General features: G+C 45.2%; 1 protein-coding gene across 1 annotated transcript in view; it reads right to left on the bottom strand.

Moving 5' to 3' along the window:
- Positions 1-2,971: 2,971 nt before the first annotated feature.
- Positions 2,972-24,972, bottom strand: part of RASSF3 (Ras association domain family member 3) — a 73,791-nt gene continuing 51,790 nt past the window's right edge. Inside the window, exons 2-5 of the mRNA XM_059080357.2 lie at positions 13,321-13,428; positions 10,886-11,114; positions 8,825-8,934; positions 2,972-5,588 (exon numbers count right to left, since the gene is read on the bottom strand). Of these exons, the coding sequence (XP_058936340.1) occupies positions 5,439-5,588; positions 8,825-8,934; positions 10,886-11,114; positions 13,321-13,428 (597 nt within the window). The 3' untranslated portion in view covers positions 2,972-5,438. The remainder of the gene's footprint in view (positions 5,589-8,824; positions 8,935-10,885; positions 11,115-13,320; positions 13,429-24,972) is intronic.

The following is a 24,972-nucleotide window of genomic DNA, read 5'->3' as shown; positions in this document are numbered from 1 at the left end:
TGAGGCACAAGTGACTTTGGAAACTAAGATGAAAAGGTCTTCCTCTACCTGGTCATTCTCACCTTACAGAAAAAGGGAAAGATCTGTCAAAAAACCAAAATGAAACCAAAACCACCAACCCCCCCTAAAAACAAAAACCAACAAAACTTAAAAAACCTGGGGGTGGGATGGATTGGGAGATTGGGATTGACATATATACACTACTATGTATAAAATAGATAGCTAATGAGAACAGACCGTTAGCACAGGGAACTCTCCTCAATGCTCTGTTGTGACCTAAATGGGAAGAACATCCAAGAAGAGGTGATATGTGTATACATGTGGCTAATTCACTTTGCTGTACAGCAGAAACTAACACAACATTGTAAAGCAACTATACTCCAATTAAAAAACAAACTAACCCTGCAGATGGAGTTAATACATCTTACCTCAGTTATTTAACCTGCCCACTCCTTTCCACCACCAACCCCCCCATTTCTCCCCCCATCCTTATACAAAGCTGCTTTCTTAATTTAGCACTTAATTAAGCAAGTAGTGATTCACACCAGACAGGTGTATACTTTCAAGACTTTGAATACTTAGTTTCCCATGTTTCTTTGGAGAGGACCATCCTTGATGAGGAAGTAAAACTCCAGCGTTTGCAAGTATTTGGTGGCTCCTGCGAACTGTGACTTCTCCCTGAAGCTATTATTCTGGTGGTTCCAGGGAATTATTTTACTAATTACAGTGAGAACACGGGGTTTGGTTACCTGCTCTCTTTCAGTTTCTTGCAGGCAACAGAACCTGTAAACAAAAACACAGGTAGGCGTCTCCTTCTACCTAACTTAGTATAATCACTTAAATGGAATGCTAAATGAACAGCAACAACAAAAGGATGATAGAGTACTCTAGCATCAAGCCACAAACCCCAAGTCTGCCTAAAGAGGCCTACTTTCAGATGAACTGCCCATTCGAGGCATCCTAATGGGCCCTTCACAGGTAGTTTTACTGAAAAACTAGGTAGAGCTTATAGGAAAAGCTGGTGGACAGGCAGGGTGGCTCAGCCACTCACTCCCAGAGGGGCCACGGGAAGTTGCTGGACCTCAATGCGTTTGTTTCCTCATCTGTAAAATGGGGATGTTGACAATACCTATCTCATGGGAGAGAAAATGAATTAATACATATTAAGCTTTTCAGAATAATGCCTGGCACATGGTAAACACTGTGTTTGAACTTGCTATTATAGTACAGAAGGTCCCCACTTAATGATGGTTTGACTTACAGTTTTTCGACTTTACGACGAGATGAAAGTGACACGCATTCAGTAGAAAATGCACTTGGATCTTTTTCTAAAAATTTATTTTTACTTTTGGCCGCATTGGGTCGTCATTGCTGCGCGCAGGCTTTTCTCTAGTTGTGGCGAGCGGGGGCTACTCTGTTGCAGTGTGCAGGCTTCTCATTGGGTGGCTTCTCTTATAGAGCATGGGCTCTAGACACGCAGGCTTCAGTAGTTGTGGCACTCAGGCTCAGCAGTTGTGGCTCACGGGCTCTCGAGCACAGGCTCAGTAGTTGTGGTGTGCAGGCTTAGTTGCTCCGTAGCATGTGGAATCTTCCTGGACCAGGGCTCAAACCTGTGTCCCCTACATTGGCAGGCAGATTCTTAACCACTGTGCCACCAGGGAAGCCCCTCTACTTGGATTTTGAATTGTGATCTTTTCCCGGGCTAGTGATATTTTTTGTTTACGAGGTAAATAAAAAATATACTTAGAACCATTCTGTACCCAGACAACCATCCTGTATTTCACTTTCAGGACAGTATTCAGTACATTACATGAGATATTCAGCACTTTATTCTAATAAAATAGGCTTTGTGTCAGATGATTCTGCCCGACTGTAGGCTAATGTATGTGTTCTGGGCAGGTAACAGGTAACAAGTTCCTAGGGCAGGAAGCTAACTCCCTTTAAGGGATAAAAATTCCCACTGCACCTTGGGTAGTAACCCAGGCCAAACTTCCAAACTAGATTCTTCCGGATATTTTGGTGAAAAAGATCTATATTGAGCCATCATTTCTACCATAATATTTTCACTTACAAAGCAGCTATGGTACTTGAAATGTTTTCCTCCTTACCGATTCACCAGTGCCTCTAGTGGGCAGTGCAGTAGTAAGAACATTTGCACCTTCTGGGGGCAGTGCAGTAGTAAAAACAAACACTTGCACCTGCTTCGCCAGTGCCTCTAGGGGGCAGTGCAGTAGTAAGAACACTTGCCTCCAGCAGGCTTGGAAACCTAAGAGGAGAAGCAGTTGTGCACCCATCCCATGTGCGACAGTCACACTGACCCTAAGAAAGATACTTTAATGTTGAAAGTGGTCTATTTTAAGGGTAGGAGGCCTCTGGGCAGGAATGGGTGGTGAAGGAAGAGGCTAAGAAAGAGACAATGTTCTATTTGGTAGTGGTCACAGGGCAACCACTTTATAATAATTTTTTTTTTTTTTTTTTTTTTTTTTTTTTTTGTGGTATGCGGGCCTCACTGTTGTGGCCTCTCCCGTTGCGGAGCACAGGCTCCGGACGCACAGGCTCAGCGGCCATGGCTCACGGGCCCAGCCGCTCCGCGGCATATGGGATCTTCCCGGACCGGGGCACGAACCCGTGTCCCCTGCATCGGCAGGCGGACTCTCAACCACTGCGCCACCAGGGAAGCCCTATAATAATTTTTAACCTATTCACATGCTTTATAAACTTGTAAATATATGTATATTTCACAAAACAATTGTTTTAGGAATGTGTTGTACGGGCAGACACTCACCTCTGGTTCCCCAGAGGATAAGGCAAAGGAAAAAATGACATTTGGGAGAACAAAATGTGCCCCATTCAAACCTAGTGAAAGTTGTCTTATTCCAGCCCGTGTCCCCAAGTATCTGCAAAAGCAGCTCCTCCCACCCCGTGACCTTCTTTTATCTGGCGTATAACCATAAATAAAAACACACAAACATCAACTAACAACTTCAACTTTTAATAATGGAAATGATTTGCCATACCAGAAACAATTTTAGGGAAGAAAACTCTTCCCCATAAAAATAAACTCATCAAAATTATAAATATTATAATTTTTTTACTTCTGCGATTTAAAATGCTCCCCTGCAATACTACCGCTTCATTTAACCTCGTTCCTGTACCATCACATATTGAAGAGAAAACAGTATTACAGCAAAGCTTAGATAGTTCAATTTAACATAAGAATTTGTACAATGATTTGCTGCAGTCACCAGTGTTTGGGAGAGACCGTCGGTCTTCAAGAACCGTGAACCGACAGAATTTCAACACAGTAAGTTTTCCAAATTGCAACTTGTAGTGCACATGACAATGAGCAAGGTCCTGGATAATACAGACGAGGATGCCTAATTTAGACAATCTACTTCAAGTAAAAAAAAAAAAAAATTTCACAGATACCCATCAGCTACTACTTTAAGGTCCTAACAGTGTCTTCATCTGAGAAACAAAGGCTTCACAAAATATGAACTTACTGGGATGGGTAATTAAAAGACCAGGTGGTCGATAACAGTACACTCACACCCAAGCCATCATCTGAATAGTAAAACCAGTATGAAAATCGTGAAGGCGTTCCCTGAACAATGAAGGTAAAAGCGTTGGATGACAATGTCACTAAAACCTCACTGATGCACTAAAAAGAACTTACATGCAAAATTAAACAAGATGTGCCATACATATTTTACAGCTATTTCTACTTTTTTTTCTTTCCAACTTTCCTTAAAAAGCTTAGGAAGATATGATTGTCTCAGTACGTGTGTGGCACAGTAGAAGCGACACTTACATCTGCCTCCAGCAAAACGGGTGTTCTCTGAAAAGTCAGAAGAGCCACCAAGAAGAGAACACAAATGCAATTTTAAAAAAGGCACAGTTCACTTAAGAGGCAAAGAATTGAAGCACCTTGGAATTTCAAAAAGAATCCATTAGGTGTCACCAAAGTGTTAACAATTCCTTGGGAATTTATAAACAAACAATATCTAGACTAAAAATAGACTGGCACAGTACACCTTTCCTGTTGTTTTCAGATTAACTGCTGCGTAAAATGAGGTTATTAATGTGCTTTAAGGAAGGCTCTTATTGCACATGCATTTCTTTGGTTTGCAGGAACATGTACTTCTGTTAAAATGTTTCCATAAAGAACCCCCCCCCTCCTGTGTGGTCCGCTGGGGGTGGACACTGCCCGCCGCCTTACAGTCACGTCACCCTTTGGAACTGAGGGTCTGACTGTCCTGGGTCCTTAATCCATACCCCTGTTCTACATTATGTAAGATCGCACTTCTATTGATAAGACAAAGGGAGAAGGGAACGCGGGGGAGAAGGGAGGGAGAGGAGGGAGTAACTGTCCCAAGTATACTGGGAGCTCCTCACCTGACAAATCCCCCGGATGCTAACAATCAGGGCAAGTGCCTCCTCCCCAAACTCCTTTTCCACTTTGAAAACGACCTCAGGCGGAAAACTGTCACTTCACAGGAGTCATAGCAGATGCTCACTGCCCCATCGGCCCAGAGAAGCTGCACCAATCAGACCTTCCACTCCGGGAAGCAAGGCACAATGTGCGCTGGTCCACTGAGAGGGCGGCTCTGTCCCTGTTTGAAAGATCCAGCTGCCTTCTCCGGTCAGCTGCCGTTCATCCCCCGTTCTGGCCCAGCTCCTACTTTCTTTGGTTCTGCTCCCACATTCTACTCACTCACATTGTCAAGCAATATGACAATGGATTTCACGTCTCTAAACTGAAAGCTTTTAACTCATCTACAAGCAAATTCACCTTCTCCTCTACCATCCACTTGCCCAAAACACCTCCCATCAGGGCTCCCCACTTCCACCCCACCTTCTTCCAAACTTGCTCTTTACTTTCTGTCAGACTCCTCCAAAATCCTTCACCAGTTCCTCAGAGTTCCTAGCTTCCTGTGCCCTTCAATTCACATGGATCGTTTCCTGTGACATTTTTTAAAAAAACAAAACAATAACAGACAGGTAGTTTCAACATAAGACAAGTATTCAGATAGATTCCTCGTTAAGCTTTTTAAAAAATCATTTGCACAACCTTAAGCTTAACATCATCATCACATACTTAAAATAACTAAAACAAAATAAGATAAAAGGGAAAAAAAAAACCCAGAGTCCATGCTTCAAAACACTCTAGAATGCTCCAGATGAGACTACAGGTTCACAGCTTGCCAAGAGGTAACACCACAGTGCCTTAAGAGAACAAGCTTGCAGAATCCCTTACAGAGGATGCCCAAGGTGCAGGATGCTGTGTGACCGGTTTGGGGAACTAGCTCTAGAGATTTTTAAAGGGGAAAGGCCCTAGCATCACGGGGCAAGAAAACCGCCCTCCGACAAGAGACACACTGGCTGCTGGTTTGCACGCCGGTCCCGCACTGTCCCCAAGGGGCAGGGAGCCCCACGCTTTACCCGGGTTTCCAGGCCTCACTGAGGGCTTCTTCCAGCTTGTGTCTGTAGGCCGCATAGCGCTCCTTCAGGCTCTGTAGCTGCTCATCTTCTTCCTTATCCAAGATCCGCAAGAAATTCTGTAGCTCTGGCAGGCTGAAGGCTTCCCACTGTGAGAGAACACAAATATGAAAAACTGCCAGGTGTTTAATTCAGCATCAAGACTTAGGAATGCGGACGCCAGCACAGGGAGGTGTGGCTGCCCTCCCCTCCCAACGCACACTGCCCAGCACTGCCAGGCCCTCTTGGAAGTCCTGGTGGACAAGAGATGAGCCTCCCGACCAGACCTCCATACCCTCCACTCCCTGCTAGGCTCACTCCAATCGTCCTCTGCTCCCCTCCTCCCAGCCTCCTCCAAAAGGGCTCTAAGACCAAAAACCTCCGTATCCCTAAGTCCATTAGACACTCTAACCCCCAGAGGCATGAGACATAACTCCACACTCCCTCCACCTTCCCTCTACTGGGAGTCCTCATTGTCACTGCCTTCTTTCCCAGCTCCCAGCTCCTAGGAGGTGGTGATCAATCTCACCACCTCCTAGGCAACTCTCCCTAGTGCTGTCCACTGCTATCTTCTCCTCCATCCCTGGGACAGCCTCCCAAGCTCTACCAAACAGCCGGCCTAAATATGAATACTCTCTGTAAAATGCCAATCTAAGCATGACCCTTCCCTGCTTGGAATCATTCAATGGCTTCCCTTGGTTGTTTCTGCTAAGTCTGAAAAACCCTACCCTCTCCAGCCACATCTCTCTCACTGTGCCCCGCACTCATTACCTGACATGGCTTTGCACATGCTCTCCCTTCCTCCACTTCACCTGGCGAACTCCTTCTCAACCTTCAAGTCCCAGCTTAAATGCCACTTCCTCTAAGAAGCCTGCCATGATTTCCTCCCCTTCTCTCCCAGCCAGGATTAAGTCTATTAGAGGCTCTCACTGAGCTCTGGTAGCCTTGAACACAACCTGATCACAAAAGATCTAAAAATTATTATAATTATTTGCTTAGTATCTCTCTCACCTACACTGCAGCTATTGTACTTCTCACTATTTGGGCTTTGTCTTTGGCCCTTGAGTTTCTGAGTTCTCTTTCTCGAATAGCAGCTGGTACTTAGCAGGCACAAAATAAATGTTTGTCAGGTTTTTCTTTACATTTTTTAAAAATTTAAGCAGCAAGTATCAAGAAGGGTATATGGCTTCACCTGGGAGGGTTTTTTTAATTTTTCAACCTACACGTCCTCCCCTCCCAAAAGGAGGCCCTGAGTTCTGGGCTGAGAATCACTGTCTTGGCCAGGAGCAATTTCTGATGGGGGATTCCCAGGGCTATGGGGCAGGGAAAAGACGAGATATCCTAATACAGGTACAGAGAGAGGAGACAGAATAAAACCACCAAGTGGGCCAATGACAGAAGGCTCTCAGAGACTGAGTGTGAGCTAGTAATTAAAGAAAATGAGAAGTGAAGCAGGAAAGCAAAACTTTCTACATTAGAATATTCTGTTAATTTAAAAATTAACATCTTATTTTTCACATAAATTCTTCAAAGTAAGATATTATAAAATATCATCTCCCTCCCACTACCTGACAGCTATGGAAAGTTTCTTCCCTCAATTCAGTTAACCTTGAAAACCTGAGAAACACAATACAGAGGTCAGAACAGCAGTCCGGAACATGAGAACACAATGTAAAGTGAATTTCAAAACTAAGCCAACATAATTCCCTCCCAGACAATGTAGCTCCAACTGCACTAAACTATGTGCAACACTTAGAAACCAGCATCAAGAAAGATAAGACGCTGACAAGACTATGCTGATGCGTCTGGCTTGGGCTTGCAGAGGGAAGGCTGCTATGTGCCAAACTCAGAAGCCAAATTTTACACTTCTGCACCCAGCTTTCTCCCCAAAATGATAGTGGATTTTAAAAATTTCAAAACATGAGAATCGAAAGAAGCTTCCAAAATGTCCAAAATCATTGTCTTCCTAAAACTTCCTAGTTAAGTTCCAATTTACACTGACATATAAACATACTCTTTACTAAGCATGTTTACATACATTTCTAATTTGCGACTCAAAACCAACTTTTCGGGCTTCCCTGGTGGCGCAGTGGTTGAGAGTCTGCCTGCCGACGCAGGGGACACGGGTTCGTGCCCTGGTTTGGGAGGATCTCACGTGCCGCGGAGCGGCTGGGCCCATGAGCCATGGCCGCTGAGCCTGCGCTCCGCAAAGGGAGAGGCCACAACAGTGAGAGGCCTGCGTACAGCAAAAAAACAACTTTTCAAGTCTTTAGTCCCACTTTACAGATTTTAAAACTGAGGACTTTAAAGATTAGAACATTTACCCAAGGTTGTGCTCCTAATCTAACAAGAGGAACAGTAGTAGGAAGCAGTCTTGGTTTCCTAACTTTTAACCTAGAAACTCTATTCTCACCGCATTACAAAATGTTCTACACGGACAATTCATGCCATTTCCGATTCCAGACAAAAGTCTGAGACCCAGAGCTTGAGAGATTTCCTCAAGTGACACTTGATCTAGAAGGACAGTCTGAAGTGCTTTTTTCTTCAACTGAGTTGACCTAAATACAATCCTCCCTGGAGAGAAAATGGCAAATGATGCACGTAGAAACATAATTCCTTAATCACCTGGGCAAAGAGGAAAGAAAGATTCTAGAAAGTTAAATGTCTTTCGTAGTAGAGATGGCGTTTCCTTTTACTTCCCTTTAGAGCGAAGGAACCCAGGGGGCTTTGGTTAGCAGCAAACATATGGAGAGTGTCGACTTTCAAAGCTCAGCTGGATTAGAGTAATTTGGAGGTAGAGGGGTGAAAATGACTCTCTGGGTGGAGATCAAGTTAAAAAATTTTTATTTCCTCCCACCTCAGACCAACATAAATGAGTATTATAAAAGAATTATAGGGCTTCCCTGGTGGCACAGTGGTTGAGAATCTGCCTGCGGATGCAGGGGACACGGGTTCATGCCCCGGTCTGGGAAGATCCCACATGCCATGGAGCAGCTGGGCCCATGAGCCATGGCCGCTGAGCCTGCGCATCCGGAGCCTTTGCTCCGCAAAGGGAGAGGCCACAGCAGTGAGAGACCCGCGTACCATCAAAAAAATAAAAAATAAAAAAAATTATATATTGTAGGCTAACTTTGGGTTCATTTCTGACAACTCAAAAACACACAGGAAGGCACCCTCCCTCCACAGGACAACCTCTCCTCCCATGACAGGCAGACAGACACAGAGACAGACACACAGGCACACACATTCCCTTCTCCCCTCCACCGCCCCCATCCCGTCCTCCTCTGCAACGGTAAAGTCACTAGAGCAGAACAGTAAGACAGGGCAAGAAGGAACAGTCACTTACCTCTCCAAATTCATGTTCACGAAGAACAAAACTGAGTGTGTCTGTCCTGGGCCCTGCTACCAAACGCAGAAAGAGTGGATGTTCCCGGTCTGAGAGCTTGCAGGCGTAGACTGGTGAGGAACAAGCGCCACGTCACAGACAGAGCAAGACATCATTCCCCAGACCAGAACCCCTCACCACCCTGCCCCCAGATCAAGGCAACAGTGTTATTACCCTGGCTACCAAGGCACCATCCTCCTCATCTTGTTACCAATAAATAGCCCACAGTGGAATGAATTCTATACTATTTCCATTCTATCTGCATAATATAAACTGTGCCTTGATTAAAAAGGAAACCATTCTCAAGAATGAATTTAAATGAGTATCGCTTCTCAAATGGGCTTATGATTAATTCTGCTCCTCTTTTTGGAAAGTAAAATAAACTTTAAAAAAGAATCTGCAGGGCTTCCCTGGTGGCGCAGTGGTTGAGAGTCCGCCTGCTGATGCAGGGGATATGGATTCGTGCCCGGGTCCAGGAAGATCCCACATGCCGTGGAGCAGCTGGGTCCGTAAGCCATGGCCGCTGAGCCTACGCTCCACAATGGGAGAGGCCAGAACAGTGAGAGGCCCGCGTACCGCAAAAAAAAAAAAAAAAAAAAAAAAAAGGATCTGCAAACCCCTTTAAAAAAACAATTAAAAAACACCATCCCAAGAACATGAAATCGGAACTCTGGAAGCAAATCTCTCTACAGATTAATTTAGAATTAGCAGCCACAAACAAACAAAGCAGTCCATCCAAACACAAGCTCTGGTGGCTTTAAGCCCAGCTACATATATTTTGTGCTACACACACACACACACACACACACACACGCTACTGGCATTGCCTTGTAGGGTTGAAAGATTTGCCATGTGGGTAATATATCAGCAAGATGCTATCACTGTCAGATTATGCAGCTGAAGTCCAGGTGGGCAGGCAAAGAAGCTGGCAGGACAAAATGCCATCTGAATTGACCTGTATTATTTCAGTACTTCCGGATGCAACTGCATTGTAGGTGCTGATTTCCCTGTAGATGTAAACTTCCCCGCACTGCTGAGCCTGTGTCCTCTGGAGAACAGGAACCTTACCCTGTTCATCTCTATATTCTGCAGGCCCAGCCCATAATACGGTTTGAAGAAACATGAGCATACTCAGCATCTAGCTGGGTTTCATCCCCAGGCAACCAAAGGATTTTCCCATCATGCCAAGGTGAGTTTATTTTCTGCTCCAGCTGCTATAGGCTCAACCCAGAAAAATTAGGGAAAGCTTAAATGTTCACATATACACACCATTTTCAAATCAGCACTTAGTGAATCACTGAATCACTTGTTGTCCACCATTGGTATCAATTTCTGTTCAATGATGACCTGACCTGGAATATCTTATTCAGTTTCATGCAGTAATTTAAGATTCTCTTTTTAATCCACTGACTGTGGGTATTAAGTTCAGACAGGCGGACCTCAGATCAAAATGTTTTTTGCCCATTGAATGCGCCCCTGGGGGGTCAGGGTGCCAACACGCCCCCAGGTAACACCTAGTGCAAGGCAGGCCAAGGGAAAAGGAGAGCCCAAGGCTGTGCCATTTATATAAGTCTGCAATGTGCACTAATACACATGTGCCTCCTGATCCTCAGGTCTCGGGAATGCAAGGCCACCAATCACTCCATGTTCGGATGCACATCCAATGTCGATGTGCTATTGAAAACTTCAAGCTCAGATGCATTCTTTTCTGTCCGAAAGAGAATTAAAATCAAAGTGATGGAAAAAAGAAAAGAAAAAAGGCTTTCCTCCTGTGCACATCACAAATCCTCCATAAATACCCATCACATATGGATAACCTCTGGGGCCCTAAGACCCACAACTGTCCAGTTGAAAGACACAGACAGCCAAGAAGCATTAAGCACACACCGTGATCACCATTTATTCCAGAATCTGGCCCTGGGCCCTGACATAACTGACACACCTATCACTCCCTTCCACTAATGAGGCCAAAAGACAGAAATAAAGGCAGGGACCATTTTCATTTTAAGTGTGGCAGGGTACCTTGATCTTCCCTGTGACAACGCTTATAAAGTGCAAACTTGGTAGGGCTCTCGGTCACAAGAAACTTCTTGAGCAGGGCCTCGATCACTTCCCCGACAGTGTTTGTGCTGCTGATGTGAAGTGTATTCATACAGCCATTGCTACTGGGAGCAAGTTTTCCAGAAGTCTGTGAAGGTTTGCAGAGTTCCATCTGTACTTTAATGAAGCCAGTGTAAATCCCATTTGAATTCTGAAGCAGGAATAAAAACACACACATTAGCTGGGCATTTTAGGGAAGAAGCATATCAAAACAACAACAAAAAAGGAAGGTGAAACACTCCTTCTCTTGTTCCTTTCTTTTTCAGCTCTGTGGCAGAACCTCACTCAAGACTGCCCCTCAGGGAATGACCTCGGGGGAGGTTAACACACTCCAGGAAAGTGCTTCCAGAGGCGAGGTCTGCAGGGCAGATGTGGGGACCAAAAGTCCAGGACTCATGCCACTGAAGCTACATGTGAAAGGTCAGGGTCCACGGGTGGGGTTACAATCCCCTGGCCCAGAAAACCACAAGGCTTATTAAAACTTGGGGATATGTCCAGGCTAACTGCACAAAGGAAACAACATCAACTGATGACCAGTTATTACACAGAAAAGGAAAGTCACAATTAGGACTTTGAAATACTCAAGTAACAAGGAGCAGACGGGAAGAAAACAAGCTATTTTCATTCCTAGTGGTACCAGAGATTACCAATTTTGCTTAACCTATTTTATATAGCACGGGATCTGCCACAGCATGGGATACATGATGAGGCATTTCAGACACCTCAAGCAGCAACATTTTTAAAAACAAATTCAAGCTATGATGTGAACTATAGACATTATAATACAAGCACTTGTCTTTTTTATTTGGGGGGGGGGATGGGGAGGCCAGGCCACAGAGCATGCAGAATCCTAGCTCCCCAATCAGGGATAGAACCCGTGCCCCCTGCAGTGGAAGCATGGACAGGCAGGGAATTCCCAAGCACTTGCTTTTTTTTTTTATTTAACCTGGTATTGATGTCTCCTTCTATATATAAATATGTTTTTAACAGCTTTATTGAGGTACAATTTTTCCATACAAAAAACTGCACATATTTAATACACACTATTTGAGGAGTTTAGCACTTGTCTTAACTGGTATAGAATTATTATTTCTTAGTTGCTAAAAATAGTTATAATCGTCTGGTCTTCACTTTTAACTTTTAGTATGTTTAGGTAAAAAACATTGTAATGTTTTATTTAAACAAATCTTCAGGTGTTATAAATAAATGACACAGTTAACACAGAACATGAAAAATCTCCCTTATGGGCCATTATTTTTCTTCCTTTCCACAAGGTCAACTGATAATACTAATTCACTCATTCATTCTTGTGGAAAGTATTATACAACACTTCACATTTTTTTTAATCTTTGAAATGACACGGAAACTTGCATCTGTTTTAATCTCCAAGGGGAAGAGGAGGGATGTGGAATTTTTCTGCTTTGATAAAAACCATGTTTGAAGAAGGAGAAGTACGACTGCTGGAATAATGAGGAATAATCTTGAGATCATCCGCTGTCTCCCCTTTTTGGTGGAGTCCCCCTAGGGAGGGATCCTTTACCACAAGGGTTTATATTTAAAAGCTCCTCCCAAGGGTCACAGAATTCAGTAGGGCCTGTTCTAACCGGTTGCCCTGTCCTTTGCTGAACTTTGTCAGTTCATAGTCAATAGACTGCCAGGCAGGGGTCCAAGGGCCCTGGACACTGGCACCGAGGGATGGCAGGTGCCTCGAGGAAAGTCATCAAGTGGATGGGCGAGGCCAGACCAGTTAGAGAAACAGTGCATCTGGCTCTGCCTTGGGCTCCCCTTTCTTTGTCACTAAGCCTGTGCTTCTCCCTCCTATACCCTTGCTCCCTGCCGAGCTTCTCACAGCATCAGCACAAAGCTGCAGGAGCCTGAAACAACAATGTAGAAAGCTGAGTATTACATACTCCATATTACACATTTTTCTCCAGCTGAGAAAAATCCGAGTTCAATTAGATCCCAATCCACAGGCACAAGATCCTTTTCCTGACACTTCCAAATTTATTTACACAAGATAAAACTTATCTAAGGCCTTATTAGAATCTGAGTTACTGCCCATGTGTTAAACAGGCAAGGGATTACACTCAGTGTTAAAAATCCTTTGGGGGTCATAACATGTTTTAAAATAAAATTTTAGGAAATGCTGATTGATTTTGAGATAAAGTTACTTCAAGATACAGCTTTCATTTGAAAGATGCAGAAATATCCCATTCTCTGGTCCTGTATACCTTGACCATTAAGCTTCTGTAAGTATGATTCAGAGATTTTAAAACATACAGACCGTAGTACCAACAACTTATAGTTGTCTTTCAACACATGTCAACCTAAACAGTATTATTAGTATGGGTGCTCACCAAGGTCATCTTCAACTTGTCTGTGACTGCTAAGTTGTATTTATGAACTTTCTCTTTGATTTCCTCTTTGCTGAGGTAATTGTGGGTTTCCTTATCTTTCTCCACATCCTAGAAGAAAAATAAGCCAAGTCACACATGAGCAATCGCAGAAAAAAAATGCAGATAAGCCAGGATTCTTTTCACATTCCATATAACAACAACTACGGAGCACTTTACCTTCAACACACACACACTCACACAAATCCTATGAACTTTATGATCTTTATAGCTTTACAATTTTTATCAGCAAAAAAGTATGGTAGTTAATAACTGTTAAACTGGCACTAATCACTGACCTGTCAAATTCTATACAACTACCAAGAAGGTCATTTAATCTTCCAAACAAATTCTCATGCCAAGAGAGAAGTAACCAGACTTCCTGGACCCACTCACTCTCAACCCCTGCCCCTCCCAGTCTCACCCCACCCTTGCCTCCCCCCCACACTCTGGAGGGGAAGATTTTAGTTAAATCCTCTCATCACTGTGAAACATTCACTAACTGTTTTTGTCTAAAGAGCTCAACCAGTGCATGACATCATGCGATGGCTAATATGCAATCACTGATGGCCACACTCCAGAATCTGTTGGCCCCATGAAGCCCAGTATACCAGGCACCTGACTTATATTGCATTTCCTTCTCCCAACAACTTAACCAAGTCGGCATTCTTACTCTGGTTTCTAGATGAGATCAAATTCTAAGAAGTAAATCAACCTACTAATAAAAACTTAACTGCTCTGCAGACGTGCTGGAGCTTACCTGAAAAACCTGATTCCAAAGCCCACCAACCCTCAGTAACTCCAAGTACTTCCATAGGGGATCCCCATTTAATCCTCACTAATTAGCATCCCCTTGTTACAGACAGGGACACTGAGACTCACAGAGATCAAGTGGCTTGCCGGGGACAACCCAACTGGTTAGGAGACCAAGCTCAATTTTAATCCAGGTCCTCTATGTTGTTTCCACTAAATCGAATAGAACCCCACCATTCCCGTGTGGGTGTTTAAAATGTAAAGAAAGCCTGCATAATCAGATTCAAACCTGAGAAGCAACTCAAAAAAGATGAAGGGTCCTAAGAATCTTCAGGACAGAGAGGAATAACAATAAGATTGGATGATTTCTCCCCCAAAATAAAACCTTTAAAAAAGTACCTCTCGGGGCTTCCCTGGTGGTGCAGTGGTTGAGAATCCGCCTGCCGTTGCAGGGGATACGGGTTCATGCCCCGGTCCGGGAAGATCCCACATGCCGCGGAGCGGCTGGGCCCGTGAGCCATGGCCGCTGAGCCTGCGCATCCGGAGCCTGTGCCCCGCAACGGGAGAGGCCACAACAGTGAGAGGCCCGCATACCACAAAAAAAAAAAAAAAAAAAAAAAGTACCTCTCGGGCTTCCCTGGTGGCGCAGTGGTTGAGAGTCCGCCTGCCGATGCAGGGAACACGGGTTCGTTCCCCAGGCCGGGAGGATCCCACATGCCACAGAGCGGCTGGGCCCATGAGCCATGACCGCTGGGTCTGCGCGTCCGGAGCCTGTGCTCCACAAAGGGAGAGGCCACAACAGTGAGAGGCCCGCGTACCACACAAAAAAAACAAAAAACAAACAAACAAACAAAAAAAGGCCGCGATAGTGAGAGACCTGCGCACCGCAATGAGGAGTGGCCCCCGCTTGCCACAACTAGAGAAAGCCCTTGCACAGAAACGAAGACCCAACACAGCCATAAATAAATAAATAAATAAAAATTAAAATAATAATAATAACTTTTCAGAAGCTTCAATGACTATTTCCAACATGTCTCTCACATTTCTCTGCTGGCCCTGCTCCTTCCAATCCACAGGCCATAGCTAAAGTAGAAAATAAGACAGTCTCTGTTTCAACATTCATTTTTCACTATGAACTGTCCAAAGACTCTTCAAAGCATATCTTAAAAAGTATACAGTAAGAGGGGGGAAGGATAAATTAGGAATTTGGGATTAAGAGATACACACTACTATACATAAACAACAAGGACATACTGTATAGCACAGAGAACTATATTCAATATCTTCTAACAATTTAAAAAGGAAAAGAACCTGAAAAAGAATATATGTATCTGGGGACTTCCCTGGTGGTGCAGTGGTAAAGAATCCACCTTCTAATGCAGGGGACAAGGGTTCGATCCCAGGTCGGGGAACTAAGATCCCACATGCTGTGGGGTAACTAAACCCACGTGCCTCAATGAGAGAGCCCGCGTGCTGCAACCCACAGAGCCTACGCACGCTGGAGCCTGTGCACCACAACCAGAGAAAACCCGCACAACACAACTAGAGAGAAGCCCAAGCAGATCGTGCGCCGTAACGAAAAGATGCCACAAGCCTCAACAAAGATCCCGTGTCCCGCAACTAAGACCTGATGCAGCCCAAAAAAAAGGAAAATAATTTAAAAAAAAAAAAAATATATATATATATATATATATATATAGATGTGTCTATCTATCTATCTATATAAAACCGAATCACTGGGATTCCCTGGTGGCGCAGTGGTTGGGAGTCCGCCTGCCAATGCAGGGGACGCGGGTTTGTGCCCTGGTCCAGGAGGATCCCACATGCCGCAGAGAGGCTGGGCCCGTGAGCCATGGCCGCTGAACCTGCGCGTCCAGAGGCTGTGCTCCACAACGGGAGAGGCCACAACAGTGAGAGGCCCGCATATCACACACACACAAAAAAAAAAAAAAAAAAAAAACCAGATAACTGAGACATGCTTGTATAACCACTCTGCTGCCTTCGTCAGAGATTAAAAACCCAGGAAACTGTAAGAAGCGACGACAGAAAACAGGTGGACCCAAAGATCCCTTCCAAAGCTAAAATCTCACTATTAAAAGTGAGATCAACTGGAAAGCAAATCCCAGAGAAGCAGCTAAAACCTAAAGGGCTATGATCCTGTATTATTTTTCATCGAAGTATAACTGACTTACAATATTATATTAGTTTCAGGTATACAACGTAATGATTCAATATTCTTTTTTTTTTTTTTTTTTTGCAGTTCGTGGGTTTCTCACTGTTGTGGCCTCTCCCGCTGCGGAGCACGCACAGGGTCAGCGGCCATGGCTCATGGGATGGGGAACGAACCCGCGTCCCCTGCATTGGCAGGCGGACTCTCAACCACTGCACCACCAGGGAAGCCCTCAATATTCTTATACATTAGAAAACAATCACCACTGTATTTTTTTGGGGGGGGGCCTTGAGTCATAATAACAGGAAAAGAGTTGCTTGCATTATTTCTGATGATAAATTAATTGTCTTCTTTTTTCAACTGAGATATAACTGACATAAAACATTGTATTTGTTTCAGGTGTACAGCATAATTTTAAATGTATATAAAAATGATCACCACAGTAAGTTAACACTCATCACCATACATAATTTTTTTTCTTGTGATGAGAACTTCTAAGATCCACACTCTCTTCTGTGATCTTCTTTTTGTTTGTTTTTACCGCGCCCCGCAGCTTGTGGGATTTTAGTTCCCTGACCAGGGATTGAACCCGTGCCCCCTACAGTGGGAGGGCAGACTCTTAACCACTGGACCACCAGGGAAGTCACTATGATATTGTATATTTAAGTCAACTGAGGCAGCAACTGTACACCAAGGCTACAGATCAAGGCCTATTCATTCAGCAAATATTTGCTGAGCAGAAGCTGTGTGCCAGGCCTTGCTCTGCGTGGGGATGTCAGACACCACCTCCGCCCTCATGGCACTTCCTGTTCAGCACAGGTGGAGGATGAGTGAGGAATCTCAAAGAAAAAAGGCTTCCAAGATAACTAAGCACAGTCCCTCTGAGTGAAGGAGTCTGGCAGCAGAGGGAAAGGCACAGGAGTCGCAAGCTCAGGCCCTGGAGCGGAGGACACTGGTTTCTTTTAGTGTCAGAACTGGAGAAAGTCTCCTGATCTGGAAAACGTCCGGATTGTTTGCCCCTTTAAGAGAGACCCCCCACCTCTTCCTCTCACACAGGAAAGAATCCTGCCTGTCCTCCAAACACAGTGTCTTTGGGAATACGACTGGCTGGCTATCTATCTTCGCAGGATGGAACCCAGAAGGGAGGAAGGAGGTACAATGCGTACAGAAGTGAAATCAAGAAGCAGAGGGTTAAAAAAAAAAAAAAAAGCCCATGTGTTGGGCATGGAACAGAGACAGCGGAGCACAGACGTTCATCTTTAATTGTATGGCAAGGAGAGGAAATGGCATGGGCGCATTTGTCTGTGAGTGCATCCATTATTGTTCTTGGCAGCGGAGGAGGGTATGATGCCACACCTGAGAGTGTCTGGGAAGTTACAAGTCATCTTTTTCATATGGCACTTTTCTTTTACACTCCCCAAACCCTCCAGTTTCTCAGAGGGAGAGTTCTTCCATGCAAAATTATAAACCCCTAGACTCTTCTCTCATGTTTACATCTAGCAAGCAAGCCCTGGATGGCTGCTCTCGGGTTTGCCTCAGTTCCTGGGTGGGGTCACATCACTGTTTTTACACCCATGACCTTTCATAAAGGACACGCCCTACCTCAAAGACACACAGAAATCCCACGCAGTGTGGCCCCACCCTAGGCTAGAGCAGATCTCGAATCAAGATTGTCCAAGAATATACAGACCTCTACAAACTTGGACAAAGGGTCTGGACACTGTTTATACCCTTCTTGCTAACTTTTCTGTAATTTTGAAATAATTTTAAAGTTTTTTCCTTCCAGTTTTATTGAGATATAATTGACAGGACTATATAAAATGCAGCATAAAATAATTTAAGCTAAAAATGAAACAATAAAAATAAACCTAACAAATATAAAGCATCTGAGGGTAACTATGTGCGAGAGAAAGGGAAAGCGAGAAGGTGAATATGGCCCTACCGCTCCCTCGGTTTGAGCCTGGTGAAGGTATGTGGTCTACGGCTTAGGCATACTTAGGTTTGAATCACAGCTCTGCCACGTTCTGGCTGTGTGACCATAGGCAAGTTATTTAACCTCTCTGAGTCTCAGTTTTCTTATCTCTTTAGAATGTGAAAAGCAATATGGACTTTATAGAACAGTTATGTTCTATATTCCAAACTCATAAATTCCTGCTTTTTCTCTCCAGTTGTAGAAATAGGCAGTCACCTACTCATGTCCCAAATAGACTGGGGTACCCAGTGCAATTACAGATAGAACAAATGCCAGCCTTTTATTGTGTACGGAATAAAACACCAAGCACATTTCATCCTTAAGACCACATTTCCCTGGACCAGTCAGCCCTGCTGCAAATGGAATTCAGGGATAGCTCAAACGGAATGGAGTATCGGTAATGACTCCTTCACATGTCTTTCTTCCAGGCTCTGTTCCAAGAAAGACATCAAACCAAGTATCATATACCTAAACAAAACAGAAAAATCTCCTCTGGGAGAGATCCTTCTACTGCAATCAGGGAGGGACCTACAAGCAAATCAAAGCAGGTTTGCACATAAGCACAGTATGCAGCAGTGATTTTCAGAAGCTAGTGAGCAAGCCGTTTGTGGGGCTCAAAAGAAACTTTCAACAAGTCAGGTTAGATGCTCCTGAACTAGATTTTAAAGTGTGATTAGCAGGAAAACACTGTCCTGAGATGTCCTTTAGGTGTGCAAAGTGGAAACCCTGTGATGAATACAGGAAGGGCTGTCACACAAAGCTAAGCTTGCAAAGCCCCAAGAGGGTCTTTTAGGCTGGGAGAATGTCTTGCTCAACCCTGATGAATGTGTGCCAAGGAAGGCCATGGGGGACAGCTTCGTATTTACAGTTGATGTCTGTCAGACATTCCTCACTTGTGGTACTACTACCTCTAAGATGTTAAAGTAGGCAGAGGTGGACTTCCTTGCTGGTCCAGTGGTTAAGACTCCATGCTTCCACTACAGGGGACATAGGGTCGATCCCTGGGTCCAGGAAGTTCCACATGACGCAAGGTGCAGCCAAAAAAAAAATCAGAAGCACATTAAAATGCTAAAACAGAACAAAACAAAAACAACTTTTAGGGGCTTCCCTGGTGGCACAGTGGTTGAGTATCCGCCTGCCAATGCAGGGGACAGGGAGGGGTTCATGCCTCGGTCCGAGAAGATCCCACATGCCACGGAGCGGCTGGGCCCATGAGCCATGGCCGCTGAGCCTGTGCGTCCGGAGGCTGTGCTCCGCAATGGGAGAGGCCACAACAGTAAGAGGCCCACGTACCGCAAAAAAAAAAAAAAAAAAAAAAACTTTAAAAAAGTAGCCAGAGGTGCTGAGGGGACCCAGAAAAGTTTTCCCAGACAAGAGTCGGTATGGCTGATATACATCAGTGCTATCCACCAGCATTATCTGCCATGATGGAAACATTCTATATCTACCTTGTCCAAAAAAAGAACAGTTACCAGCCATCTGAACATTTGAAATGAGGAACTGAGTTTTACATTTTATTTCATTTTAAATAATTTAAGTGTACACAGCCCCATGCAGCTTGTGGGACCTCCAGTGGACAGTGTGAAGCTGTCCTGTAATGTGCACAGGTGTAAATGAACAACTAGGGAGGGAAAGCAAATTAAAATAACATGTTACAGTAAAAAGACAACTGTTCTAGAGCAAGGAAGAGTCTATTCCTGAAGGAAAGAACCAGAACACTTGTTTCTGGGGTGTTGGGTATTACTGTTCTTGACCTTAAAAGAACAGCTTGCTGCTTGCTGCTGTGTTCTCACCGCACCAGGGTTGATCGCAGGACGAGTGACACGTCACGCTTATCTTGGTGTCCAGCCACGGCATACTGATTCATCCTGGCCACTCCTCAGGTTGTTCCCCTTGCCACACGGGAAGATTTTTTTCTTTCTTTCTTTCTTTTTTTTTTTTAAATGGCAGGATATAGAGCTAGGACTCTATTTCCATTTATATGAGGATTCGGGGACTCATCTTGCCCAAATTTAGCTTGTAGGCAACTCTTCTATGCAGCCATCTAAGATGTTCGCTGCTCCAATAGCAAAGAAAAAGGAAGGGAGGGATGTAACAGCCCCCTCACCCTCCTTGGTTCAAGATATGCATCACTGTTACCTTGGGGTAGGAAAATTAAATGGGCAAATGGAGGGCAGCTAAGAGGGCAAGGGCAATGCACACAGCATTGTCAAACAGCAGGGTGCCCCATGGACCGATAATCCTCCAAGATGTCCTGTGTACAGAAAGGGCTGCTCCCCTCCTCCTCCACTACCTCCCACTGCACTGATTCCCAATGCACTTTAGAATGCTAAAGGCTCTGAGAAGTCCTGCAGGTGAGAATCCCGCATAGGGTGCACACAGCAAGGAAACCTGAAGAGAACAGACCTTTAATAATGTTTTAAGTGTGACATGAATTAATTATGAGCAAATGGGTACATTATACAGGTACAGATATTTCTTTTCTCATCAATTATTCACTTAGTGAGTAGATTCTGTATTCATTAGAATATATTAGCATACCAAACCACATCTGTTGAACCCAACAATTTTAAACAACCTCTTTGTCCGCAAGGCTACTTGTTAAACAATAAGAAAGAATGGCAGAAGACAGTCTAGAGGGTATTTTAAATGACTTCTAAAAAAAAAAAAAAAAAAAATGGGCCACAAAAACAACTGGGCAGCAGCCTTATAAGGACGCAATACTGTACTAGCCTTCTCTTATATGCACTTGTGAAAGAGAAAGATGGAAAGATCAAAGTGTGCCATCTACTGCCTTTAAATTCTCCCAGCCTTACCCCTACCACTGCACCGCCCTACCACTCGGCCCACTTATCTCTCCCCCAAGAGTACCATGTGCTGCCCCCCCACCGGCCCCCCTCACCTTGTGACCCTCCCAAGGGTCACAAGGCCACCCCACCCAGGAAGCCATCCTAACCACAGCAGCCTCAGGAACCCCTGCGCTACCCCATCAATTCAGACTTAGCATCACAGCACCTTTTACGGTTTACTCTTGCCTCCCAACAAGTCATGTTTTTAAATCTTTCACTCTCAGAACTGGAACGAGCTGGATGCTGGGAACCTAGGAGGGAGCTCTGTCCCTTTTCACCTGATTCTGTCTGGTCCCAGAGCCCACAGCTACAAGAATGCATTTAAAACCCGTCCTCTTTTGTACATCTTATCAATCTGCATCGTTTTGTTTGCTTCTCAAAACTGAATGCATCTGCACGGGCACACAAAAGGCCTTTATGGTACCAGATACAAAGTCTGATACGCTTCTGCTATCCATCTGCACCATCAAAGAAGAGAATCCTTCAAAGCATGCCCCTCGAATACCCCTGCACACCCAGGGCAGGAGAGCAGGCCCAGGCCCAGCATGTTAATAAGATTAATTGCAGTTGTGATACACATTAAAAGCGTTTCATCTGGGCCTTCCATGACCTCACTTTGTAAACCACCCCCCCTGCCCGGTTACCAGTCTGCCATACCCTATATGGTTGTACTTTTAAAACCGGGTCGCGTGCCAATCGTCAAACAGCCACTCATTTGTTTGGAGCCAGAAAACAAACTTGGAGGTGGACCAGTCTCCCCAGCGTGCCCCAGCTGGAGGTCCCAACCTCAAGGCATACCAGATTACACTCGTACTTAAAAATCCCAGTTTGACATGTTTTCAAAGGGAGTCAATTAAGATGCTATTCATTTCTGAAAGGTGATACATTTCACAACTGGCTTAAGTTTCTTTAAATTCTAGGCAACGAAGAAAGGAAAGATTATGAAAGGCCTCAGAGCCAAGCACATCCAAATCCCGCTCAATAATTAGAAAAAGAATGTGGCCTGAGGTGAGCCAGCACTCCTGCCCCTGCCCCCGCCCCCGCCCCCGCCCCCGCCCCCCTCTGGCTCCTCTCTGAGACGTCTGTAAGAAGAGACTCAGGTTTCCAAAGGAAGGCATGGCCTCAAAAACTCAAGTTTCCTTGATTATTAAGAGAGCATTGGATTATGGTCCCTTTCAGCAGTGTTTTCTAAGATTCTGTACCATCTACAACACCCCCTAATCAAGTACTTACGAAGTCCACTGGGCAGTAGGAAAATTAATGGGAAAAATACATATAAGAGATGGCTGAGAAACCAGGAGGGAAGGGAGACGGGCACTACAATGTCAAGCGGTGACCTAACGCCCGCCCTAAATTTTAGATTAAGACCTGTCACTGCTCAAGGCTCTACGGGTCACCCAGCAGCCGTCCATTTCCTTTGGCAGCAATTACGAGCCACAGCTCCCTAATTCAGGTTACCCCAGGGACGAGAGGCTTTTTCAAAGGTCAGGGTTTGGAGGTCAGGTCTGGTGGCCACCACATCCCTGGTGAAACCTTGGAACCTTGGCAATAAGGGGAGGTTCCACAGAAAGGAAGTGAGCAGGCTCGTCTGGAAGGCAGCCAGACAGGAAGTATGAAGGAACACTGCAGCAGCCAGGGAGGAGGCGGGTGGAGCCCATCTGGGAAACTCAGCAGGCTCCAGCTCCACGACAGCAGGGATCCGAGAATGAAGCGCAGAGGCTTGCAGACCAACGGAGTCACCCGGATCCCTGCCAGCTGCAACCGAATCTGAACAGAGGACGGAGAGCCTCAAGAAAGTAAGAAGTGTCTGTAGACCTGCACTCCAAGAAAAACTATCAGAAGCAAGCTTGGTGTCTTCTTCCTTGCCAATTATAATACAGAGTCTAAGTTGCCACCACAGGACTTCTCTGGTGGTGCGGTGGTTAAGCATCCGCCTGCCAATGCAGGGGACACGGGTTCGAGCCCTGGTCCAGGAAGATCCCACATGCTGCGGAGCAACTGAGCCCATGAGCCACAACTACTGAGCCTGCGCTCTAGAGCCCACGAGCCACAACTACTGGGCCCGTGTGCCACAACTACCGAAGCCCGTGTGTCTAGAGCCCGTGCTCCGCAACAAGAAGCCACCGCAGTGAGAAGCCCGCGCACCGCAACAAAGAGTAGCCCCTGCTCGCCCGCGAGCAGCAACAAAGACCCAACGCAGCCAAAAATAAATAAATTAAATAAATATATATGTTTTTTAAGAAGTCGCCACCACAGAATAAAAGGAGATTTTAAAGCAACTTAGATTCTCCATTTTCAGGTGACACAGAGTTTTAAAAACGTAGATGACAACAACTTGTTCAGGTTGACAATGTCCAAAGAGACAATCACATCCAGCTCCTCTAAGGTCTGGATTTGCAGATCTTCAATTCTTACTCGGTGCAGCCCTACTAATGCACTAGTCCAAACACATCTGTACAGCTCGCTCTCATACCAACTGAGGCGCCAAGATAGCACCACAGGAGTAGGGAGAGAATCGGCAGTCCTTCCAAGCCACGCGTTCAGACCATGAACGTTTTTTTTTTCATAGACAAAGGTGAAAGTCTGAAGGGGCCCACGAGGAGTTAAGCTATTTTATATCACTCTCACTCCCATTAATTCAATACACAGCCTTGTCCTGAATTCTCCCCACCGCACACTCCACTGCACTCAAGATGGCTCTTCTGAGTAAGTCTGTTCATAGCCCTTAAAAGGCATGGCTGAAATACCAAGTATACAAGGACTCATTCTTCTGTATCCATGTATTCTTCATAGGCAATACATGATGCGTTCCACTCTCAGAAGGACAATGATCTGTGCAGAAAATGGGCACACGAAGGACATTTACAGATTCAGCTCTACCTCAGCTGTCCCGGGTGTGGGTTTTATCTGAGGAATCACCTTCCTCCTTCCTACCAAGGAGGTGACAGGACTCTGGAGTATTAAAAGGCAAGTTAGAGCAATTTATACAGAAATCAGGGGGATCGGTGCCTTGAAGAGCCTCACACAAGTAACTGCTAAAGATACTCTTTTCTACAGAAATCCCTTCTTGCCCTCCTGCTTTGCTGTGGGTGGGGTGAGAAACACGGAAGACTTCAGGAGACGTCAGAGTCAGAGGCAGAGTCAGAGGCAGAGTCAGAGGCTTGGGGTGAGTCAGGTGACACCCAAAGACAGGCCAGAAGAAGAGACTAGGGAGGCAGACCACCCCCACCCCTGCCCTCCAGGTGACCGCCCAAGGGCCTGGCGCCCCTGGGCCATGCCTCCCACCTCACTGACCCCAGCCAGGGGGCTCAATCCGGGACCAGACGTCCTGCCCTGGAGGGTTCAGGCAGTGCCCAAACAAACACTTTGAGAACTTTACACTCTTCTCAATACACCTCCCCCATTCAGCTTCTCTTTCCTTTCTGCTCTTCTTCCAAAACTGGACGGGCAGAATTAGCCAAACCAAATCCCTGGAAGGGGCTGAGCAGCTAGAGGATGGAAGCAGCTGCATCCCCCAGGTCCAGATACCGCACCACACCCTTCACACCTGACTCACAATTCTTAAAATAACTTGTGATGGGGAATCACTCTTATCCCTATTTTACAAATAGGAAAATGGAGGTTTAGAAGAATTCATGGGCCCAAGAACACACAGTTAGTGCAGGGGCTGAGGTTCACAGTAGGTCTGTTTGATGCAAAGCCAATTCAGCCAAGAAAGGGGAAAGAGGAGAGAAGGACCGTGGACAAAGGCAGTGAAAGTGCGTGGGGAGATCCTCAGTTTTTCCATCACTGGCTTCCTGAGGCTTAGGTGTTTGATATACAGTATTCAACCTGAGTTTTGGAGGATGAGGTACTAACACAACTAGCAATTT

This window comes from Kogia breviceps, chromosome 12, assembly GCF_026419965.1.
Source record: "Kogia breviceps isolate mKogBre1 chromosome 12, mKogBre1 haplotype 1, whole genome shotgun sequence".
Taxonomy (NCBI): Eukaryota; Metazoa; Chordata; class Mammalia; order Artiodactyla; family Physeteridae; genus Kogia; species Kogia breviceps.
The sequence above is the reverse complement of the archived record's forward strand: the minus strand, read 5'-3'. Positions and strand labels throughout refer to the sequence as shown.